General features: G+C 39.0%; 1 protein-coding gene across 1 annotated transcript in view; it reads right to left on the bottom strand.

Annotated features, from left to right (window-relative positions):
• Window positions 1-23,332, bottom strand: part of TADA2A (transcriptional adaptor 2A) — an 80,404-nt gene that overhangs the window by 16,657 nt on the left and 40,415 nt on the right. The window contains exons 5-8 of the mRNA XM_006881382.1: window positions 21,685-21,842; window positions 20,297-20,385; window positions 17,056-17,128; window positions 1,691-1,754 (exon numbers count right to left, since the gene is read on the bottom strand). Of these exons, the coding sequence (XP_006881444.1) occupies window positions 1,691-1,754; window positions 17,056-17,128; window positions 20,297-20,385; window positions 21,685-21,842 (384 nt within the window). The remainder of the gene's footprint in view (window positions 1-1,690; window positions 1,755-17,055; window positions 17,129-20,296; window positions 20,386-21,684; window positions 21,843-23,332) is intronic.

The raw sequence follows: 23,332 nt of genomic DNA on the forward strand, positions 1-23,332 counted from the left end.
GTCTAGAAGTAGAATACAATGACAGTGGACAGTAATTAAAAGCATTCAGCTGCTACCTGAATTGTTATTTTTTTATTTTTTATTATTTTAATTGAAATTTTAGTGAAAGTTTATAGAGAACTTGAATTTCCATTCATTCATTGTTGCACATTTTCTTCCCTGCCCAGCCCCCTGCCCCAATTCACTTTTCTCTTTGAAAAAAAATTCTTTCATTGTTGTACAATCCCCTCCCCGCAGTCAATTTTACTATGTAGCTCTTATTCTGGACTGCTGTCATGCAAAAACATACCTAATCATATATTCCTTTTAAGCATTTCTATTCCTCATCTGTTTCAATGCAGTGTACATTATTTATCCCCTCTTTTCTTAGTTTCCCCCAACCGCCATGTCAGTCTTGTTTTATAACAGTGGCATTATGCAGTATTTGTCCTTTAGAGACTGAGGTAGTTCTTAGGAACCATACAGGACAGAGGACAAGAACAGAATGCCTCCTCTTTCTCCTGAGGAGCAGCTGGTAGGCTCCAACCGCGACCTTCTGGTTAGCAGCCCAATGTTAAACCCACAGCTTTCTTGGTGTAGTCCATAGGAACTAAGCTGCCAACTCAAAAGCTGTTCAAATCAACCAGCTGCTCTTTGGCAAAGAGATGGGCCATCTCCTCCTTGCAATTTATAGCCTTGGAAAAACAGTGCTGTCGGTTCTGACCTGACAGCAATGATACACAGATATACACGTGGGGGCTGAGGGAGTAACACAGTGAACATGTTTTAATGGAAGAACATCATAAAATTTAAGATCTAATAATAACCTTAACTATTGAGTTTCATAATATTCTCTAGCACTAATTATGTATTTTAAGCAAAACAGACTTTTAAGTAAGTTATGTAGTCATGTTGGGAAACTGATTTATACCAGAAGTATTCATGACTGACAATGAAGTTTCTCACAAAAGCAGCGGGGGTAAGCACTGTCAACATTCACAAAGCCTAACTGCAGACATGCCTCATTTAAACCCTAATTTATATCACATCCTGATCCCACAAGAGTGCCTCCCCAGTTATCTTGTATCTTCTTGCTGAGACAGTAGTCTCTACTCAGTAATATGTACACAAACACACACTCACACCCTCTGCTGACCCCTCTCTCTGAACTGCTTAAATTTCCACAATTCAGTATGAGTCTGGGATCCATAATCTCTAAATGTGAGTGCATAATTTTTTTTTTTTGAGTGCATAATTTTTATCAGTTACAAGGAGGAGAAGGAATAATCAGGAATCCCTGAACTTGTTTGTAATTTCTTTCAAATTTTCTAAACAATTTACAAAAACACACTGTTTACTCAAACCACTGTCAAAATTTCTTATAAAAAATGAGTAGCTACAATAAGAGAATTTAAAAAATCTTAACAACCTCATAACACTGAATTTACTTTATATCTTTTTTTAATCCCCTTCAAAGGACTCAAAACAGCACACTCATGTAATGTTAGTGCTGGTCATCACAGCATCAGCAAGAGGTGAGGGCAAGGTAACAGAGCGGGGGTTATTACTCTTATCTGACAAAGGGAAAACTCGAGGTCCAAGGAGGGTGTTTTCCACATGCCCACAAAATGAGTCATTAGAATGTCTGCACCAACTATACGGAGCCAAGGGTCTAAAGCTGGAGGAAAGCACAATGATTTTGTACACTTACTTTTTCCGCCTCTGTCTCTCCTTTAACCTGGAATGGTAGATGTCTACCACAGCCATCTTCAGAGCTACACAGAAAGAAACAGCCAAAGGGGAAAAAACACTGTTTACTCAAACCACTGTCAACTTCCCACTTGTACACTGTTAAATCATCTGTATTTACTGGTCTTCACATTTTGTTTCTTACAATTTAAAAATTTCCCAGATCTTGTATTTTTTTTTATCAGTAAATTATGCTTTTTCCTCCTCTCCTATGTATCTCTATATATGCATTACCCTCTGGATAACAATGTTTGCTTTCAATGGAACATTTCTTTGGGCTATAATTATGTATAGTACTGTTGCAGTTGGCTCTGACTTAAGGTACCTCTATGTTGAACATGACATCTAACAATTCCCCAGTCCTATACCATCTTCATGAAGTCTGAATCTATTTTTGTGGTTGTAATAATGTTGTTCTTGTTATGTGCCATCGAGTTGACTATGACCCACAATAACTATGAGCAGTGGTTCTGAACCCTGCCCAGTTGTGAGCCAAGCTCATCAGCTCAGACACACGTGACCCCACTGCTACAGTCACTGTGTCAATCTATCTCATGCAGGGTTGTCTTCTCCTGTGCTGACCCTCTAGCTTTATAAGCATGGCATCCTTCTTCAAGGATTGGTCCCTCTTGGAGACATGTTCAAAGTATGTGAGATGGAGCTTCAAAATCCTTGCCTCTCATTGTAAAATGGTACATCACTCTGGAAGGCAGTTAGGTGTTTTTCTCAGAAAGCTGAACACTGAATTCCCAAGTGACCCATCTATTCCACTGCTTGGAATAAACCCCGAGAGAAGAACTGAGGCCCAAATGGAGACTTGTACGCCAATGCTCATAGCAGTGTTATTCACAATCGCAAGAACATGGGAACAGCCCAAATGTCCAACCACAATTGAAAAGATTGAGAAACTATGGTACATTCACACAATGGGCTACTACATAGCACATAGTACATGCAGAGCAATAATTCTGTAAATCACTACCTAACTTTGGAGTGATTACCTAACTGCTAAATGAAACTAGTGCTGTTCTATCTGGAGGAACATTCTTCCACTTCGTACATCACTCTTTTTCAATGTGCTGGATGGAATAACCTGGGTTTGCTGTGATGCTAAACCTTGTACCACTGGAGTATCAAATACCAGAATGGTTTCCCAATGTGGACAGTATTTAGCGGAGCTCCCAGTTGTAAAACAAGTTTGGAAGCAGGAGTGGCATCCACTTTCTAAACCACATGCCTCTGGAAACTAGGAACATGGAGACATGACCATAGTTATGGAAAGGCATGAGGTCTTTGGTCATAGAGTCGTTATGAGTCACACTCAACAACAACTTGGGAGGGACTGGAGAGAATTATACTGAGTGAACAAATTCAGTCCCATAAAGACAAATATTGCATAAAACCATTACTATAGAATGAGTATGAGGATTCAGGGTGGGAGCAGAGGGATGAGGATGGGTGGGGGTGGAGGGTGGTTAATCATAGGGTTGCACAATTTGATGGGTGGAGGGAGGGGAGTGTAAAGGAAATGGGAAAGATCCAGAGTGAAAAACAATGTATGCGAACTTTGTAAATAAACTAGTATTAAAAAAAAAAACTGAAAAAATCCTTGCCTCCAGTCATTCATTGATCAGTTCTCAGATGCATAGCAAGCAACTGCGAAAACCATGGCCTGGATCAGGAGCATCTTAGCCTCTAACCTCACATCGTTGCTCTTTAGAACTCTGGAGATTCCCTCACAGATTTTTCCAATGCAATTCATCTTTTGATTTCTTAACTGCTGGTGCCAAGAAAGCTGACTGTGTGGATCCAAGCAAGATTAAGTCATTAACAACCTCAACCTTTTCCATCTCTCATGAGACTTCCTATTAGCCTACTGGGGAGGATCTTTGTTTTCTTGATGCAGAGATGAAATATATATTGAAGGCTGCAATCTTTAACCTTCTTCAGCAAATGCTTCAAATCTTCCTCAGTTTCAATGAGAAAGGTTATGTCATCTGCATATCGCAGGTTGCTGATTAGTCTTCCTCTAATTCTGATCACATTCTTCTTCATAAAGTTCAGCCTCCTGAACAATCTGTTCTGCATATAGATTGAAAAAGGTATAAAGAAAAGATACATCCCTGACACACTCCTTTCTTGATTTTGAACCATGCAGTCAATGTTCCCTTTCTCTGTTCAGACAAGAGCTTCCTGGTTTCTCTTGAGCACAATCAGGTGTTCTGGAAATCCCATTCTTCGCAACATTAGCCACAATTGTTGTGATCCACACAGTCAAATATCTAACACAAACAGGCATGTTTCTGGTACTCTGTACTTTCAGCCACATGATCCATCCATCTGACATCAGCAATGATATCCCTAGTGCCACGGCCTCTTTTAAATCCTTGTATTTCTGGTAGTTCTGTGTTGGGGTACTGTTCTAGTCTTTTGTGGAGTAATCTTCAGCAAGATTTTGCTTGCATGTGATATTGTTTGATAATTTCCACATTCTATAATATCATCATTTTGGGGAATGGAAAGAAATATGGATCTCTTCCAGTCAATTGGCCTGGTAGCTGTCCTCTAGATTTCCTGGCACAACCTGGTTATAATGTAGAGCCTTCTAATCTAGGAAGCTCAGCTTCTAGTGCTACATCTAACAATATTCTATTTTTATTCATAAGGTGCCCAATGGCTAATTTTCAGAAATAGATAACTAATCCTTTTGTCCTTGTCTATTTTATCTTAGTCTGGAAGCTCCACAGGAAAATCTGTGCACCACAGGTGACCCTGATTTGAAATACTGGTGGCATATCTGTCCACATCACAGCAACAGGAAAACAACTAGAGTACATCAAGCTGACAGACCGGTAATGGATCAAAATCATTCACTTTCATCTTTGTAAATTCAGCAAACGGCCTGAATTTGGTAATACACAGGAGCCAGAAATTTCCTCTGTGAGAGCAGTCATAAAATAAAGTGCTGCTTGTAATCATAACTGCACAGTAAGCTCAGGAGACAATGTCAAGAAAGCTGAAAAATGAGGATGCAGGACAGACATGTGCCTGGAGTAGTAGATGTCAGCTGAAGAATATAGCAAATATTTTGGGGGGGGAGGGAGGGAGGAGGTTTAAGAGCTTTGAATTCAGTAGTGAGAAGTCCCATTAAACAAAGTAATCAATGTAAAAGTTATGTCCTGCTTGGCTGTCCATGTCGTAGTCCCTTCTAGTTTCAGTCTTTTGTTAAAGACATGGGATATAGGGACAGTGACTAGCAAAGGTCTACTCAATACAATTATTCTGGTTCTCTTTCTTCTCCTGGCCAGTCTCTTCTTATCTTCAGAAAGCTTCACGGTTCTTTGTCATCTCTCTTTTCACCTCTCACCTTTTTCCTATAAACTCATCCACTCCTACAGCTCCAAGTATCACCACAGTACTTGTTGTTGTTGCTAGGTGCCGTCGAATAAAATACGAGTCACAGCGACCCTATGAACAACAGATTAGAACCCTGTCCTATGCTGTGACATCCTCATGACTTTTGATATACCCAAGCCCACTGCAGCTGTCAATCTGTCAATTTATCTGTTTGAGGATCTTCCCCTCTTCTCCCAACCTTTCTCAGCATGATGTAACCTCTCCAAAGAATAGTGTCTCCTAACAATATGCCCAGAGTATGTGAGATGAAGTTTAGTCATCTTTGCCTCCAAGGAGTCCTCTGGCTGCACTTACTCTAAGACATAAATATTTGTTCTTTTGGCAGTACATGGGATGTCCAGCACTATTCTCCAACACCACAATGTAAAGACATCAATTCTTCTTCTGTCATCTTTATTAACTGTCCAGCTCTCAGATGTATAGCAAGTGACTAAAAATACTATGGCCTGAATCAGGAGCACCATAAACCTCAAACTGACATTACTGGCCTTCAGTAATTTGGAGAGGTTCTTGACAGTAGACTTTCCCAATGCAGTACATCTCCTGATTTCTTGAATGCTGGTACCAAGGGTGTTGACTATGGATCTAAATAAGAGGAAGTCACTGACAGTTTCAATCTTTCCTCCATCTATAATATTTACTATCAGTTCAGTTGTGAGAATTTTTGCTTTCTTGATAATATAATCTATACTGAAGTCTTTGATCTTCTGCTGCAAGCATTTCAAGTCCTCCACTCTTTTCAGGAAGCAAGGTGTGTCATCTCCGTAATGCAGGTTTGTTCATGAGCTTTCCTCTGATCCTGATGCCACGTTCTTCTTAAGAGTTCAGCTTCTCCAATGATTTGTTCAGCATACAGATAGGTATAGTGAAAGGTTTTAATTCTGATGAACATCCTTCCTGATTTTAAACCATGTAGTGTTCCCTTGCTCTGTTCTGGTAACAGCCTCTTCATCTAAGTATAGATTTCACATAAGCACAATTAAAGGTGGGAAATCTCCTCTCACTAACTGCATTCCAGGCACTATTTTGAACTCCAGGGATGTAAGAATAACCCCTGCCTTTGTGGAGTTTAGAATTAAGCAGACATATGGGCAATATGAGGAAGCTCTGGTAGCTCAGTGGTAAGGAATTTGCTACCAACACAAAAGCATACAGTTCAAATCTATAAGCTACTTTATGGGAGAAAAATGGGTACTCTCCTCCTGTTCAATTAACTGCCTCTAAACACCTGCTGGGAGGGTAAGCTATGGGTCAGTTCCAAGTCGATGGCACTTTACAACAACAAAACAATATAGGCAATATAAAATCAATATAAAGCACACATATAATACAAAGTACAGTTTCACATTTGATGAGATGAAGGATGACATACTCTATTTTATACATATTTAACTCAGAATGGCTACTCATTCCTGAAGCCAGTGTTTCTCAATTCTTTAATGGTTTGTTGGTTGTTGTGTTTTTTTTAAGTTACCATTTCTCCTCATTACTTGCAGGTTGTATATTTGTAAATGTGCCTACTTGCTAAAATTAATCTTAGCAGATCTATGCTTTTACTCCATATTTCATAAGGGATGGAACTGGTCACTTCGTGTAAATAAAACATATATGCTAATACACACCCGTTACGTCCAGACCTTATTGGATAGCTCATTCTCTCATGACCTTCAGTTACAAATCTGTATTCTACTCTTTTGCCATTCTCAAGCCCTTTAGTTAACTGTTATCACCATAAACTCAGCCAGCCAAGACAGAAATCAACTGGAACTCTTCCCTCTATCTCTCTGTACAAACTTAACTCACATTTAATTCTTAATTCCTTCTCAAACTCATCTCTTTTTCTTCATCCCTAATCATACCCCCAACTAGTGTCACGTAAATCACTGGCCTAAGTTCCTTATTAACACCAATCCTGTTTGAGAATGCACCTTCCTTTAAAGGGTACCAAGAGTAATATTTAAAAACAGAATCTAATCCCATGCTTATACTTCTGCTATCCATTTATAGGAATTCAAGCTCTCATATATTATAAACCTCACCGCCTCACTGCCCTTGACTCATAGCTGACCTTCCTGTGGATTTTTAGAGGCTATAAACTGCACGAGAGGAGACTGTCCCGTCTTTTTTGATGAAGCTGGTGGATTCAAACTGTCTTTCTTTGGAGTGGTAGCCAACTAGATTACCAGAGCTCCCTTAGATGTTACAAGTGACCTTTGATTACTTGTATCCTCCCTTCCACTCTAGTCTTGCTCTTTACCATTCCCTCCTATGGCTTATAAGACATATAAACCAACAAGCCTCCCAAGATCACACAGCTGCTCGGTAGGGGGGAGGGATTCAAACTCTGGGTGGTCAGGACACGGAGTGGGAAAAACGCTGAAACAGAACATGTTTATGTCCTCTATGTTAATGGGTTTATTGTTTTCTATCTGTTTACATCCTTTGTCCTTTATCCTAAACCTGGCTTAACTAAAAGTAAAATGAATATTTCTTTTTAAGAAATTCTCAAACGTTAAAAACTCTCACAGTCTTTTTATTGGCAGAAAACCTCTAGGGTTCAGAAATGAGAAGCAATTTTTAACAATTCCAGAAAATAAATATGAAAAATACGTAACTTAGCACTATGTTACATTAAACCATTTTAGTTACTTGTTAATAACGTATCAGCCTTTGTAAGCAAAAAAGTGTGGCCATGTATAAGAGTAATTTTTTTTCTAGAATAAACTTCACTACAAAACAGAGCCCAGAGGACGTTCTGGAATGTGGATAAACTCAAACAGCAATATGATCTCATCCCTCACCCCCCCAAAAAAGTGAGATCTGAGTTGAAGTTTAGCTCATGGGGACAATGAGTCCACAAAAACTTACATACTTTACTAGAATAAGTTTCAAAGCTTGCTTTCAAATAAAATCTTATTTGGAACAGACAAAGCACATTGGCTCTAGTCGATCCTTTCTTCCTACGCTGTCCCTACCTTTCTACTGTCTACTTCCTTCCTACTCTGTCTCTAACAACTACCTTTCCCAGTGGCAACACCTCCATGAAACAGTTTGAAATCTACACTTCTGTTAGATTTTGGGGTGGGTGGTGAAAGGAAGGAATAACCAATTAAGAGAACAAAATACAATGGCTGAGTAGAAGGAGAGGAGAAAATGGGATCAGGGGAGCAAGAAAATACAACAGAGTAGCTCATTAGAATTACAAATTTCTTTCACTATATGATAGTCACTGAAGTTATTGGGCAACACACGATCTTGAGATATTATAATTATAGTAGCTCTGATAAGATAGTAGAAATATACTGCAGATACTCCGTCCTGACACACTGCTATGCAGCTCTCTGCTACCTCTGCCCTCAGGATATTCTCAGGTTAGAAGGAAGAAATAACACTTTACATGTTGGGCTGTGAGCAGATGCACTATGGTGTAACTAACTTCAATCAGCAGGAGATGCCCAGAAACAGTTTATCCGGGCCATTCCCTCTTGAGGCAGAGATAAAAATAACCTAAAGTCACAGCTGGATGATCTAGGGAAGTAAGTGAATGTAATATTTTTTTTAAAGTTTAAGTATTTAATGGAAAAAATTAAAATAAAACATTTTTATGTTAAAAAAAAGATCTGATCAGATTAACTGCCCATAAGGAATGTATGTTTAGGTATTATGTGTATGACAACAACCTGGAAGAAGGGGTGTGAGAAGGGCTGGGAGAGGGGAGGAAAATGTGCAACAATGAAGAGGAACAAAAAACCCGACAAAAACCTACAACATTTTTTAAGTTAAAAAAGAAAAATAAAGTTTAATCACCATAGATTTTTTTAAGTTTAAGTTTATAAGTTCAAAATTTTAACAATATTGCTTCATTTTCCTGAAAAAAAAAAAATGATACTATCAGGTTCAAGCCTTAAGGAAATGGTTTTCAAGCTTTCTTTTATTTAGGTAGCAGAACTCCTTGTACAAGTAGGATCTTTCTTGATTTATAAGGCTGTTCTAGATACGAGGGCCAATCTTCTAGATTAGGTTATGGGATTATACTAGTGAAGTCACCCCTTGGTGGAAAAGCTCTGGTGATATAGTACATTACGTGTCTGATCAGCATTTGCATCTACCAGGTGCTCTAGAAAGAAGGACAGTCTCCTCTGAAAAGATTTATGACCTCATTTGGGCAGATCCCATTAGACACAGGGTAGAGAGGGCTGATTAGGCCTTGTCCTTTGCTGTTTCTGTTTGAACTGGAAACCTTTCAGTCTTTGGTCAAACACAGACCATTTGTACCACGCCGGGACCTAACTATATGTCTTATGAGAGAAGAATTAAGAAGTCAGCAAAGGTATAAGAAAAGCAAGTGTAATAATGTTGTTGTGTGCTGTCAAGTTGGAACCGACTCATAGCTGCCCCTCCAGAGGGTTTTCAGAGGAGTTAAGTGCATAGGAGGAGACTGCCCATCCTTCTCCCGCAATGGAAGTAGCTAAAATAGGAGTAAAGTACATAGCATATTCCAGGGCCTTTACCTATGCCTTAGCTGTTTTATGTGGCAATAATGAGTTCAAGAGAAAATAAATGCCTTGAAATCTAGTGGGCATTATTGCTAATTTTGGCAAAATTTTGCTAAAATTCTAAGACATTACCTTATCATGGTATTTCTTGATATTTTTATAAGAAGGATTTAATGTAAAAAGAAAAAAACTTAAGGGACTATGTTAGGGGAAAAATATCTATAAATATATACTGCTGATAAGTGGTTCTACTGCTTGATCATGTCAGTAGTTTAAACTTGTACAACTGGCTCCAGAGAATAAAGGAAAGAAAAGGAACACAGAGAAGCAACTGGGAGGAGAACTGGAATTCTCCCAGAGAAAATTCTTATTTGAAGCTATCTGGTTGAGGTTTTTTTTTCTCCTTTATAAAGCACATTCAGAAGCAACTGATTACAAGATCTTAATTGTATGAATAACCGAAGGAGGACCACAGCACAGCAGGCAGAATGGAAGTGAGAAGGCAGATACTGCAAGAATGAGAATCATCGGTTCCCATTCTACTTAAAGCAACTGGAGACTTCGGTACAGGCTGGCAAACAAAGAGCCAGCGATCATGAAAAACAAACCAACTCCAGACACCCATGACCTACCCACTGATGCAAGGTCTCAGATAGCTCAGCTTTGGGGAAAGAATAGACTCCCGTGATTACACTGGGGACTGATAATACAATTTCCAAAAGGCTATCCTTAAAATATTTCAAGAAGTGGGCAGAAGTCAGAGGCAGCTCCTTCCCACTGCGATGTATTTCTAACATTGTTCAAAATAGCTGGCAACATGTTTCTGTTTTCCTGACAGAAGGCACTTACTGCTTGCTTGGCAAGAAAACCAACTCCGAGGCCTTAACTGCAGAGGCCAATCAAAATTCCTACTGCAGCCCAACAAGCACAAGCCTGTGACTCAGGTATTCCCCAGAAACAAGGCGTCTTCAAAGTCATTTCCCACTAAGATGCACACAATTTAACTGAGGTTGCACACAATTTAACTAACCATGAACATCACCACAAGGATGTCTCAGGCAACTAAGTTACTTAACTTCTTTGTGCATCTCCCAATTGTAAAAAATAGGAGAAAATATATACCTACTCGTATTTTGAGGAATGTAGTAAGCCTGTAGAAGATAAAAAACATGAAGCTTCAAAAAATGAAATAGCAACATGAATTCAGAGTTATAAAGGTGGGATGTGTATTACAGAATTAAGGGATGATACTGTCACTTGCTAGCTGTATGATCACAGGCATATTACTTTACCTTGTGTACTTCAATGGTTTCATCTGCAAAATGGGGCTACACACCTCAGTTTTGCAAGAATTAAATGAGTTCAGCTGTATAAAGGGTTGTAAATGGTACTGTCATGTAAGTACTAAATGTATTAAGTACTTTAAATATTAGTTATTATTATTATGTCGCTAAAACTGTTGTTGTTATGTGCCATCGAGTCGTTTGCGACTCATAGCGACCCTATGTACAACAACCCTAAACCCTGCTCTATCCTGTGCCAATTGCATTGCCTCTGACACACCCATCCCGATTACCCCAGTTACTGAATCAATCCATCTCATAGAGGGTCTTCCCCTCTTGCGCCATCCCTTCACCCTCCCAAGCATGATGTCCCTCTCCAAGGACCTGTCCCTCCTTGCAACATGCCCAAAGTATGTCAGACGAAGCCCCAGAATCCTTGACTCCAAGGAGTTCTTGGTTTAATCCTCTCCAGGATGAATCTGTTTGTTTTCTTGGCAGTCCATGGTACATTCAATACTATTCTCCAGCACCACTGCTCAAAGGCATCAATTCTCCTTCTATCCTCTCTAGTCATTGTCCAGCTCTCTGATGCATAACAAGTGATTGCAAAGACCATGGTCTGTATCAGGCGCACCTTAGTCTCCAGAGAGACACCGCTGCTCTTGAGTACTTTAGGGAGGTCCATAACAGCAGACTTTCCCATCACAATACGTTTTTTGATTTCCTGACTGCTGGTGCCAAGAGTGTTGACCGTGGAGCTGAGCAAACTGAAGCTGTGAACAATCTCAATCTCTTCGCCATCCATCCTGATGCTACCAATTGGTCCAGTGGTGAGAATCTTTGTCTTCTTGACATTGAGCCTCAGTCCATACTGAAGGCTGCAGTACTTGACCCTCCGCAGCAAGTGCATGAGGTCCTCCTCAGTTTCAGCAAGCAGGGTTGTGTCATCTGCAAACGCAGACTGTTAATAGATCTTCCACTAATCCTGATGCCACAATTCTCCTCATAGAGCCCAGCCTCCCGGATAATCTGCTCTGCATACATGTTGAAAAGGTATGGAGACTAAAACTGCCTATGCATAAAACAACCAACTCACTGCCAATGAGTGAATGCCCATAGACACAAGGCTGGAACTCTCTGGTCTACTAACCATTAAAGGATCAGAGACTTGATGATATAGGTCAAAGAATTAAAGTCAGGGAAAAATGGAAAAAAGTAGAGGCCAGGGAGAATCCATGCTGAATCAAGAAATCTTACTGCATTTAACTGTTCAAATAGAGGGAGTAAACATAGCTTCAACACGTAGGAAGGGTTCACAATGCCTCTTGCTTACGCAGGTTATGCGACAGCAATGATTAAAAGATGGCCTGCTTGGGGATTCAGGATGCAGAAAAACTTAGAAAATAAGAGTAGATAAAATCACTTAGGAGACATTTTCTCAAATGAAAGGAGCTGGGGAAAGAGATGTTAGTAAAAGAAGCTCGACATTAACAATGAGCACTGAGATCCCAGAAGACACATGACATAGCGGAATTCCAAAGGTTTTCTAAAAACCAGAAGTTAAAGAGTCCACTGTGTATCTCTCTCTTTCAACTGGTAATTTGTTTGCTCAATATGAACAAGAGCCACCAACGAAAGATTCTTATAACTCTCTTATATTCTTCCTAGACTCTGATTCATTTGCAATGTCCTTTTTGGGCCTATTCTGAAAACCTGTCAGAGCTGAAATGCAATTAATTATGGTTCATTGTACCCCAGCCTCTATTATGGGTCATTTCAATCAACTCTATATTACACACATTCCACAAATCTTTGTTGGGTGAAGTAAGAGCTTCATGGCATCAGCTGATCTTCCAGATATCCTGGGACTGAATACAAAATCCAGCCAAAGAGTCTGCTTCCTTCAGGTAGTTATAAGTAAGGAAGCATAAAAGGAATGCTATTAATGGCAATACTTGAGTGTGATGGTATAATGGAATGAATGGTAATAACACCAATCTGAATTATGTACCATCTTTTATTGGAGATATTCACACTCTCTTAGACTAATCAGTGTCACTCCTCTACTGGCAAGGGACACAAACATATAGAGAGCAAGATTCTAAGAACCAACCCAAGATCACAGTGACTCAGATACAAATCTGACACTGAACCAGTGTCTTCACAGCCACACAATCTCTGTCCTCTTTTCCAGGTGTGCTTAGAAAGCGTATGCTCATTTCTTTCTAAGCCACCCCACTTTCAGCTCCTAGGCTTTTTCATTGAGAACTTTGGGACGGTATGTGGGAATACGATGTCCCTCTGGGCAGCCAGTCATTTTTTGGGAGGAATTATGAGATTCAGAGCCATTACCACAGCATCCTTCTGTGGCACCAGCTCTCTGGTCTCTTCTGTTGGAAAGTCTTAAAAATGTTACCATCTTTAAAGAACAGCTATCTCATCATCTTCCAACTCACCACTGAGCAAAGGGAGAGGTTGAGGTCAGAACTAACACTTACTCCCAGTTAAAGGTATTTGTGTATAAGGGCTAATAACTGATGTTTAGTTGTAGTTCAAATAAAAATGGATGATTTATAAGATTGCAGAACTGTAAGATGAAAAAACACAGATAAAAAACATGTCTATTGATCTGAAATGCTAACTGACAAAGACTGCTAATTGATTGCTTCTTCTTATTCTTTTGTTCCACTGAATTACAGAAAGAACCACAAATGTACCAGGAGAAAATCACAAATCCTGCTGACACAAAGAATCGAGAGTGAAATAAAATACTACTGTCATCTTACTAATCTCAAGTTGTGAAAATGAAACTTTTAGATTAAGGCCTAGGGAAGTGAGTCAGCAAGCCCTTGACACAGTTGAGCCATTATTGACATTAAAGAACCTGACTTGCAAAACTTTGATATTTTGGTCTGAAAGGATATGAAGCTGTCCTTTTTTACATGTGAAAGACTGATGTTCTGAATAAGGAAGACACAAGTGAGGCTAGGAAACAATTGTCATTAAAGCTGATGTGTATGAGGAGAAACACTGAATGACAATCTGAGTACTATCCTCAAGAGAACAACCCAAGAGGGAAGAAAAGACACTAACATGAATTACTGGTGTTGAAAAAGAAGAGAGTGACAGGAAAAACTGAACAAATACAATGGATCGAGTGAATGCTAAAGCAGTTTGCGTTCAAGCGTTCCTCTTTTAGTTCAATCTGCGTCACTCTGACTTTTCATAAAAGTTGTGTGGGAGAAAAGAGGAGGGATGGAATTTGGAAGAATAAAAGCGAAGAAAAATTCTGAAGAGACTATTTTTGTGAGAATTCTTTCTTGACCCTAGATCTAGTGTAACATACACACTTTCACAACCACCCTAGATCTAGATAACACTTCCATTGAGAGAAGGCTCAAGTCTTCTTTCTAGTGACAGAGTACCAGTTAACAAAAAACCCCTGAAAACTTGATTTCCAGTTCAACGCGGATTTTCACCTGCCTTTCCTGTCTGGGTTGTAGATTTAAGAGGAACAATGAGAAGGCTGTCTGAGGAATCCAGTATCCAAGAAAGCATTACTCATTTATTACATCACGTTCAATTCTAAGCTGCAATTAAATAGAAGATGAGAATTATTATAAATATGTAGCTCCCTAAAATGGACAAGAGACAAAAAGACTCAATGAAAGTCTAACCACCCACTTTTAAGAGTGTAGCATTTCCCATTGACGTTAGCACAAAAAAAGATGACATAAATCCTTAGAGAGTTAGTAGAAGATGAGAATTCAGAGGTATTATAAAATTAATAATCTTGAAAAACAAGACATTCCTAATCCTTGTTGGCAAAATTGGAAAAATATCTGCAAAAGACTCAAGCAAGACCCACACCTCACTCCATACACAAAAACCAACTCAAGGTGGATCATGGACCTAGGACTAAAACCAAGGACTATAAAATTCATTACAGAAAAGCTAGGAACAACACTAGAAGTCCTAATCCACAACATAAACAGTCTTCCCAGTATCCTGGAAAAGCTACAACCAGGAGAAGATAACATAGATGAATGGGACCTTCTAAGACTCAAATCCCTATGCACATCCAAAAACTTCTCCAGTAGGGTAAAAAGGGAAGCCACTGACTGGGAAAAAGTATTCGGTAATAACATATCAGATAAGGGACTTATATCCAGAATTTATGAAATACTTGAGCACCACAACAAGATAAAGGTAAATAATCCAATAGAAAAATGGGCACAGGATATGAACAGGCACTTCACCGAAGACGACATTCAGATGGCTAACAAACACATGAAGAAATGCTCAAAATCCCTAGCCCTAAGAGAGATGCAAATTAAAACAACTATGAGATATCATTTCACCCCAGTCAAAATAGCACAATTTAACAGAACAGCAAGCAACAAATGCTGGCGAGGTTGTGGAGAAACTGGAACCCTGATTCACTGTTGGTGGGAGTGTAAAATGGTGCAACCCCTGTGGAAAGCAGTATGGCGCTTTCTCAAAAAGTTGCAAATAGAGATACCATTTGACCCAGCAATTCCACTACTGGGAATATACCCTGAAGAGACCATAGCTGACATCCAAGCAGATATATGCACACCCATGTTTATTGCAGCTTTGTTCACAATAGCAAGGAGTTGGAAACAACCTAAGTGCCCATCAACAAACGAATGGCTAGAGAAGCTGTGGTATATTTGCACAATGGAATACTATGCTGCATTAAAAAACAAGGAACTCATGCAATATTATTCAAAATGGTTGACTCTGGAGAACATTATGCTGAGTGAAATATCCCAGTCACAAAAGGACAAATATTACATGATGCCACTGTTGTAGAATGGGACTGTCCTTGGGGTTGGGGAGACACTGAGTAAGATGGGTTCAATAATGTATACTGCACTGAAACAGAGGAGGGAGAGAACCGTTTAAAAGAGAGATATAACTGGGTATTTCTGTCATCACAGGAGACTAGAGCGAGGGCTACATGGTGGAGGGGACCTGGGCGAGGGTTTGTAAAACAATGAAAGAATCTTTTCTTTTACTTTTCCATAATTTTTGGACTCATGTACTTATAACTTGTTAGTCAAATTTGTGTCTTCTAGGTTGCAACACCTCCATGATACATCTTCAAGGATATGAACATGTACAGCCAAGCACAATCAATAAGAGTGTATCTAAATTCCAAAATCAATCTCCATAATAGTCTATGTGTTTCCTACTGCCAAAGGGGCCCTTTAGAGTAGTGAGAGAAGATCTTCACCCTGAAACCCACAGCGTCCCTTTTCAGCAGGAAGTAGCTAAGAGAATACGCCATCCCCTTTTCCTTATGACTCAGGGTGAAGTCTCTCTCAGGGAGGAGTGATAGGGAAAGGCAAAGGACACACTGACAAAGAAGATTAATCAGAACTGGCTTTGACAAGCACTGTGGCATTTGGACAAGAACAAACTGGGAGGAGGGTAGAGAGAATAGTGCAACAATGAATGAGTGGAAGCCCAAAATCTCTGTAAATGTTTATGAAAATTAATAAAATATAATTATAGAGAAAAAAAAAAGACATTCCTAATCTTGGCCTAAAAATCTTTGAAAAAACATTTTTTTATTAAATTTTATTAGTTTTAATGAACATTTACAGAAATTTGGGGTTTTCATTCATTCATTGTTGCACTGTGAAAAAACATTTTTGTACCTAGCTTTTGGATATTTAGTCAGAATTAAATTATACTGAACATCTAGTACCAGCAGATGCCACTCAAGTCCCCAGGTGTTAATATTGATTCTCTTCTAAGAAGATAATTAAAAAAATTAAATAAAAAAACAAAAACAAGACAATGAAGGTCACTTAACAACTACCTCACTGTAGATTTAATCACAGTCAAAGGAAAGACTACAAACTCTGAAGATGGGATGTACCAAATTAACCATTATTTAACAGCATTCCTATTATTACCACTGCTAATCCTCTCAATGTGATCCAAATTCAGCAACAGGATAATTTCAGCAACTTCACCACTAGGTTTTGAATTCCCTAAGAGCAGAAATCATGTTATTCATCCTCATATCCCTAGCACCCAACAGAGTGCCTACTACACAGCTTGCATTTAATAAATGTTTTACTAAAATAAAATGTTACCATGTAAAATATCTGAGTCATCTTCAACAAAATCGATATCTCTCAAGTCCCATTCTGCATAATTGTCAAATTCCTGTTTGGGGGGGAAAAAAAAACCGATCACAAACCCATTAACTTTAATGTTTTTAATAATTTTTTTGTTGATGCTCTCTATGTGGGGAGAAAGATGAACAATCTTCTCCCATATGATGAACAGTTTTTTGTCTTGTTATGTACCATCGAATCAGATCCGAATGGCACAGCAAGACATTGCCCCTCCTTCTCCAGCAGAGCATCTGGTGGTTTCAAACCGTGTGCCTTCAGGATTGCAGTGAGCTTCTTTCCACTAGGCCACCAGTGCTCCCTCCATTAATTTTAACTAATGCCTTTATAGTAGACACGACAAAGCAAACAGAAAACAGACAAGCAGATACTGGTTTCAAAACAGTGAGTAACAAAAAGGCAAAATGTGGAATAGAATTTCAGGTTTTAATGGAATCTCTACTTTCTAGAGTCACAGAGGTTGACTGAGCCCCTGAAATAACTGTACTGTGATAATTTTTAACCTTAAATAAAAAAGAGCCCTGGATGTAATCCACAGGGAGTCTGTAGGGAATTATGCTGCTAACCAAAAGGCTAGGTTTCTCTGGATTCAAAACCACAACCTGATTTACAGCCAGGAACCTAAGAAAAGGTCAGCTATGAGCTGTGTCCAATTCAAGATGTTTCCATTTGTTTTATCATCTAAAATATCTCCTGATGTATCTGTAAAACTAAATAGTAAATCAGCTTAACTAGTATGTTTTTAACGTTATGCTCCTTAGAGATCCATACGGGGTAAAGTACAAGCAGCATCTTGTAAGATCAGATGGAAACTTTAGGGGCAGCGAGTTTATGTAACAGAGGAGGAACAGTTCAGAAAAGGAGAGTGAGAAAGGATGCACAGCTCAGAAAGTATATAAACAATATAACTGACTTGCATGTGTACAAACTGTTGGACCGGTATATATTCTGCGCTTGTAGTCTCAGTAACAAAAGAGAAAATATTTTTAAAACCCTAAAAACAGCAGTAAGTGAAGTAAAAGGTCAAGATGCCTTTATTAGTAATAGGAAGTCATGGGGAAAATCAGAAAGACTAGCAGATTTTGTCAGGTGAAACAGTCAGCTCTGACTCACAGCAACCCTATTATAATGTAAGAAAACACTGCCTCATCCTTCCTCATCTTCACAATCTCTGTTCTGCTCAAGTCCATTGTTGTTGTCACTGTGCGACTCGAGGCAGTTAATACTATGATGGCTTGAAGCAGTAGTGACAGCAAACATTACAATAGTTAAGAGTTCAAGAGTAAAGCCAGATCTATTGTTATAAAAATTAAGACATGGTCTGTTCATTCCGGAGAAAAGTTAACTTTGGCCAGGCCTTCAAATACTTATTTACTCAGCAAATCGTAACTCACTGCCATGGAGTTGGAAATGACTTTTTGCTGATCCTACAGCTGTTTTTCAAAGGCAGTAAATCCCATGAGAGGAGAATGTCTATGTGTTTTCTAAAGAATGACTGAATTTGAACTGCCAGAGAAGTGTCCCTATGGATTAGCAGTGCAACTCCCTACAGAGTACATCGCCAGAGCTCCCTAAGAAAAATATCTCCATCAATCCACATACTTTTTACTAACCTTTTATGAGTTCTACCTATTCAGTACAGAGCGCTGGCTCTGACTCAATAGCAGTTGAGTTTCTAAGTGAGACCTACTCATTAATAATGCTTACATATTCCTCAGAGAAGAACATCACACTTGGGAGGGTGGAGGGATGGTGAAGGAAAGGAAGACCTTCGACCAGGCAGATTGACAGTGACTGCAGCAATGGGCTTGAGTGTGTCGGAGATGTGAGGATGACACACGACAGGATAAATTTCAGACTTATTGCTCATAGGGTCACGAGTTGGGTACCTGATGGCACCTAACAACAACATACAGCTCAAGAGGGAGCTCTGGCAGCCCAGTGGTAAGAAGCTGCACTGTAATCCCAAAGGTATTACAGTTTGAATCTACCAGCTGCTCCATGGGAGAAGGATGGGCAATCTCCTAAAAAACTGCTGGAGGGTCAGCTATGAGGCAGTTTCAACTCAACAGTACACAGTGTCAACCTGTTCATAGTCTATTCAGTGAATACCATTGGGGAGTGTTTCTATGGGACAGCTCTGCAATGCCACGTGCCATTCTAAAATGCCGACCTGGGTGTTATCTGGCTAAACTGCTTATAGTTTATTAATAAATTGTCAAGGTACCTCCAGAAATACAATAGCTATGAATAAGAAATAAAGAAAAGGACTTATTAATATTGTCACACATAATTTTAATGCCATTAGCTACAGCTTGCAGTTTGTGGGTTTTTTTTGTTTGTTTTTTGGGTTTTTAAAATTTTATTATTTTTGTGTGCATGTACCGTCAAATCAGATCTGACTGGTACAGGAGGAGATTGTCCTTCCTTCCCCGGCAGAGCATCTGGTGGATTCGAACGGTGCGCCTCTGGGATTGTAGTTGCAGCTCCTTGCCACTAGGCCACCAGAGCTCCCCAGCTTGCAGTTTTTATAAATATTTTTAAGAGGTTTTTCTTATTGGCATTTAATAATGTGTCTAATAATTTAATACAGTCAACATGTTCATCACTTGTTTCGGCAAATAAAGTTTTCTTGGAAAACACATATGTTTATTTATCTATATACAGTCGCTTTTACAGCAAAATGGCAAAGTTTAGTTGTTAACAGAGACTATAAGGCTTGCAAAATCTAAAATATTTATAATCTAGTCTTGCACAGAAAAAGTTTGATAATCTTTGAAACATTCTAGGTATGAGATGAGAACTAGAAGAAAGAAATTCCCACAGCTACTGAAGACACAGGAGCCAACACTAAAGCCACCTGAGAAAGAGATTCTTGGTCTTTAGAACTTTTCTTGTTCTATATTTAAAATGCTCACTACCAGGAAAAGGCTTTCAAATAGGAAAACATGCTGAACTAAAAGACCACAACTGCCACAATGGGCTTACACACAACAGAGATTGTGAGTATGCAGCACTATCAGGTAGTTTTGTTCTGCTGGACACAAAGTCGCTGTAAGTTGAGAGTCAACTCTTTGACACCTAACAGCAACAACAAACCCCTTCCTTCTGGTGGCATGGAGCCTATGAGCACGAGCTATAAACCTCTTCAGGGAGAAATGAGTATCTTATCTTCATGCTAAGAACATGTTTCTCCTACCTCGATGAAGTCTGCTCGAGCTGGCATATATCCTGCCATGTCCTGGGAAAGCACAGAGTCAAAAGCAGGACGAGGAGGATCATCTGTGGCTGGGAGAATTTACAGTATTTCATAATTACTTATTAGTACAAAAAAGTGACGAACAGATTGTCTTCATTTATACCTTGTTTTTGAGAGTGAAAGCTAGGAATACACTCAGATTTCTTAGGGAATTCTTTAAGTAACTAGAGATCATACATACTTTTTGCCTGGTGGTACAATGGTTAAGTGGCTGTAAATCAAAAGGTTCATCATTTGAATTAACTCAGAAAATTCACGAAAGACAGACACAGTCATCTGCTTCTGTAAAATGTGAGCCAAGAAAACCCTATGGGCAGCTCTAAACTGCCATGTGGGGATACTATTATTTGGAGTCAAAGGAAGCCAAGGATTTATTATTTTAATACTATAGAATCAAAGCATTTATTTCTTTTACTCCTTTAAGATCAATTTCAATTTACAAATCTTAACCAATTGAGAGGCAAAAAACATTGGAATTGAGTTCTAGCATCCAGAGGTCCCATGATCTTATACAAATAGTCTAACTTTCTGATTAACAAGTTTCCACATAAAATGAGGTCAGCTCTTGCTCTTGTTTGTCTCACTGGGTTGCTCTGAAAAACCAAGATTCTATTGGATATGGGAACAAAATACAAACTAACATTTCAAAGCGCTGTGGAAAAAGGGGGTACCATGAAGCTCCAAGTTAGTCAGCTACAAAACTATTTCTAGAGTCTGTGAGGTAAGGAAGGAGGAAGGAAAAAGCATTCATGTATCATTACTTATGCTCAGGGAGTCATTCAGGAAAGATGTCTATTTATAATTCATCACGTTTCTTTATTATGCGTTATTACAAAATCCCATGGGTCCTTAGTCACATGAGATTATGAGCCAAAAGAGTTCCTCATCACTACCATAATCAATTGAACAATAGTAAGGCATTGCCTCTTGGACATAACACTGAGGTGATTAATAACAAATAAAAACTGAGCTCTCTGAAGAACTAGTTATCTATGTTCACAAACTTTCTCAAGGAGTTACAAAGACTTCTAAAAGCATGAGAATGCCAGACCTTTTCGGACATCTCATCTTGCAGAAGTAAGCACTAAAGTTCACTAAATGAACTCAGAGTAGGGCTCACAAGTACACATTGATTACAGGTGGCCAGCACAGAACTCTGGTCGCTGGCACTCGTTCCCACCATACCATATTACACATTTTTCAGAAACTGCTGTGCCAACTTATGTTCCATAAGGCCTTCAGTCACCCATCAACCACTGTCTAACTGTTACAGAAGCAGGGCCTAAGGATGAAGCAAGCACCCCACACCCAAACAGCAAGGCACTTACAATGAAATGGGATAGCTGTGTCTGCAGCTTTTGCTTCCTCTGCTTGTTTCAGGTTCAGCAAGGTAGAAGCAAACAGAGGGTTATTGATGAAATGCTTCATGTAGTGCTTCTCACACTCCTCTTTGGTCTTGGTAGACATTTGATTGGCTACATCCTGCCTAGAGAAGGAATGTAGGAGAAAGAAGTTAACAGTGCTTTTTCATTTGTGCATAATACAAAAAGCAAAGATGGTTCTCTCCACATGTCTGGAGTCTGACACCTCTAAACTGAGATTATGAAGTTGACAGTAAAATATAAACTTAGTATAATCTGACATTCCTTCTTATTCCAAGTATAGAAATTATTTCTAAACAGTTCTCTTATACCTCAAAAGAAAGAAAAGTAACTAGAAAGTCTATACAATTTCCCCATGAAACAGTCCATAGGGAAAGAATTGCTGTAAAGATCAAACTACTTCAGAACATTAAAAATATGGAGATATTTCATATTTGCATAACATTTTATATTTTGTAAAGCATTTCACATGAACAAACATGTCTTTATTATTGTTATCCTTGTTGCGGATTGCTTTCGAGTCAAACAGGACTCATAGTGACCCTGTGAACAAAAGGCGTCAAGTCCATCTACAACTATCGCCATTTACCAAAGTTCATAGAGTTTCCAGAGGCATGATGTTTAGGAAGTGGATGCTACTATACTCGGAACTGTCACAATATAAATTTAATTCTAGTATTAACTCCGTGGTGCGGGTATTATTATCTTAACAAAAAAATAAGACCCTAAACTTTAGGAACCTTGTTTGAGAACACAAAGCTTACAAAATTAGAATTTGTACTCAAGATCCCTGACTCCTATTTGAGATGAGAGACCTCTCAAAGCCACCCTATCAGGCTCTCTGCTCTCTACACCACAGAACTCTCCTTCTTCTAAGACATGACTACGCTCTGCTGAGTCTAGTTCAACCATCTGTTTGTTTATTTCCCTGATACCCTATAAGCTTATTGAAAGTAGGACTCATGCACTAATTCTTAGCTTTAGGCTCAATCATGACTCTGCTTAATGCGTTATCCACAGTAAGTAGATAAACAAGAAACAGCCTTTCATGTGGTCAGCTAGGAGGAAAAGGGGACTTATAGGATGAATCCACTTTGGAGAGTTGGAATTTCAAGTAGAAAATGAAAAAAATAGGCCAAAGATGACTAGCAAGCTCCTCACTATTTCTTTGGTATTTCCCACAGTATGCAGTATTTTATGTTTACTAAATGCTGAAGGAAGAGGAGCAAAATGTAATGCAGTTCCGGTCTCCTTCTTGGGAGCCCTAGCCATAAGGCAAAGAACCTATTTCAATTGATGTTAAAAAAAAAAGTTTCTACATTAGGAAATGGAGACTGGGAGGATCTAGTTAAGACTCTTCCCCAAACAAGCTGTGTGCTCATGTGAAACCATTTTAACTTCCAAACCTTCAAGTTTGACAAAACATATTTATTAGTGCCTTGACTGTCTGGTTCACAAAATTAAATCATCTGTGTGGGACAGTGCTTCCAAATAGTAAAAAGGAGTAGCTAAGAGAATAAGCCATCCCCTTTTCCTTATGAATCAGGGTGAAGTCTCTCTCAGGGAGGAGTGATAGGGAATGGCAAAGGACACA

This window comes from Elephantulus edwardii, unplaced genomic scaffold (assembly GCF_000299155.1).
Source record: "Elephantulus edwardii isolate Elephantulus edwardi_28Jun2011 unplaced genomic scaffold, EleEdw1.0 scaffold00015, whole genome shotgun sequence".
NCBI classification, from domain to species: Eukaryota; Metazoa; Chordata; class Mammalia; order Macroscelidea; family Macroscelididae; genus Elephantulus; species Elephantulus edwardii.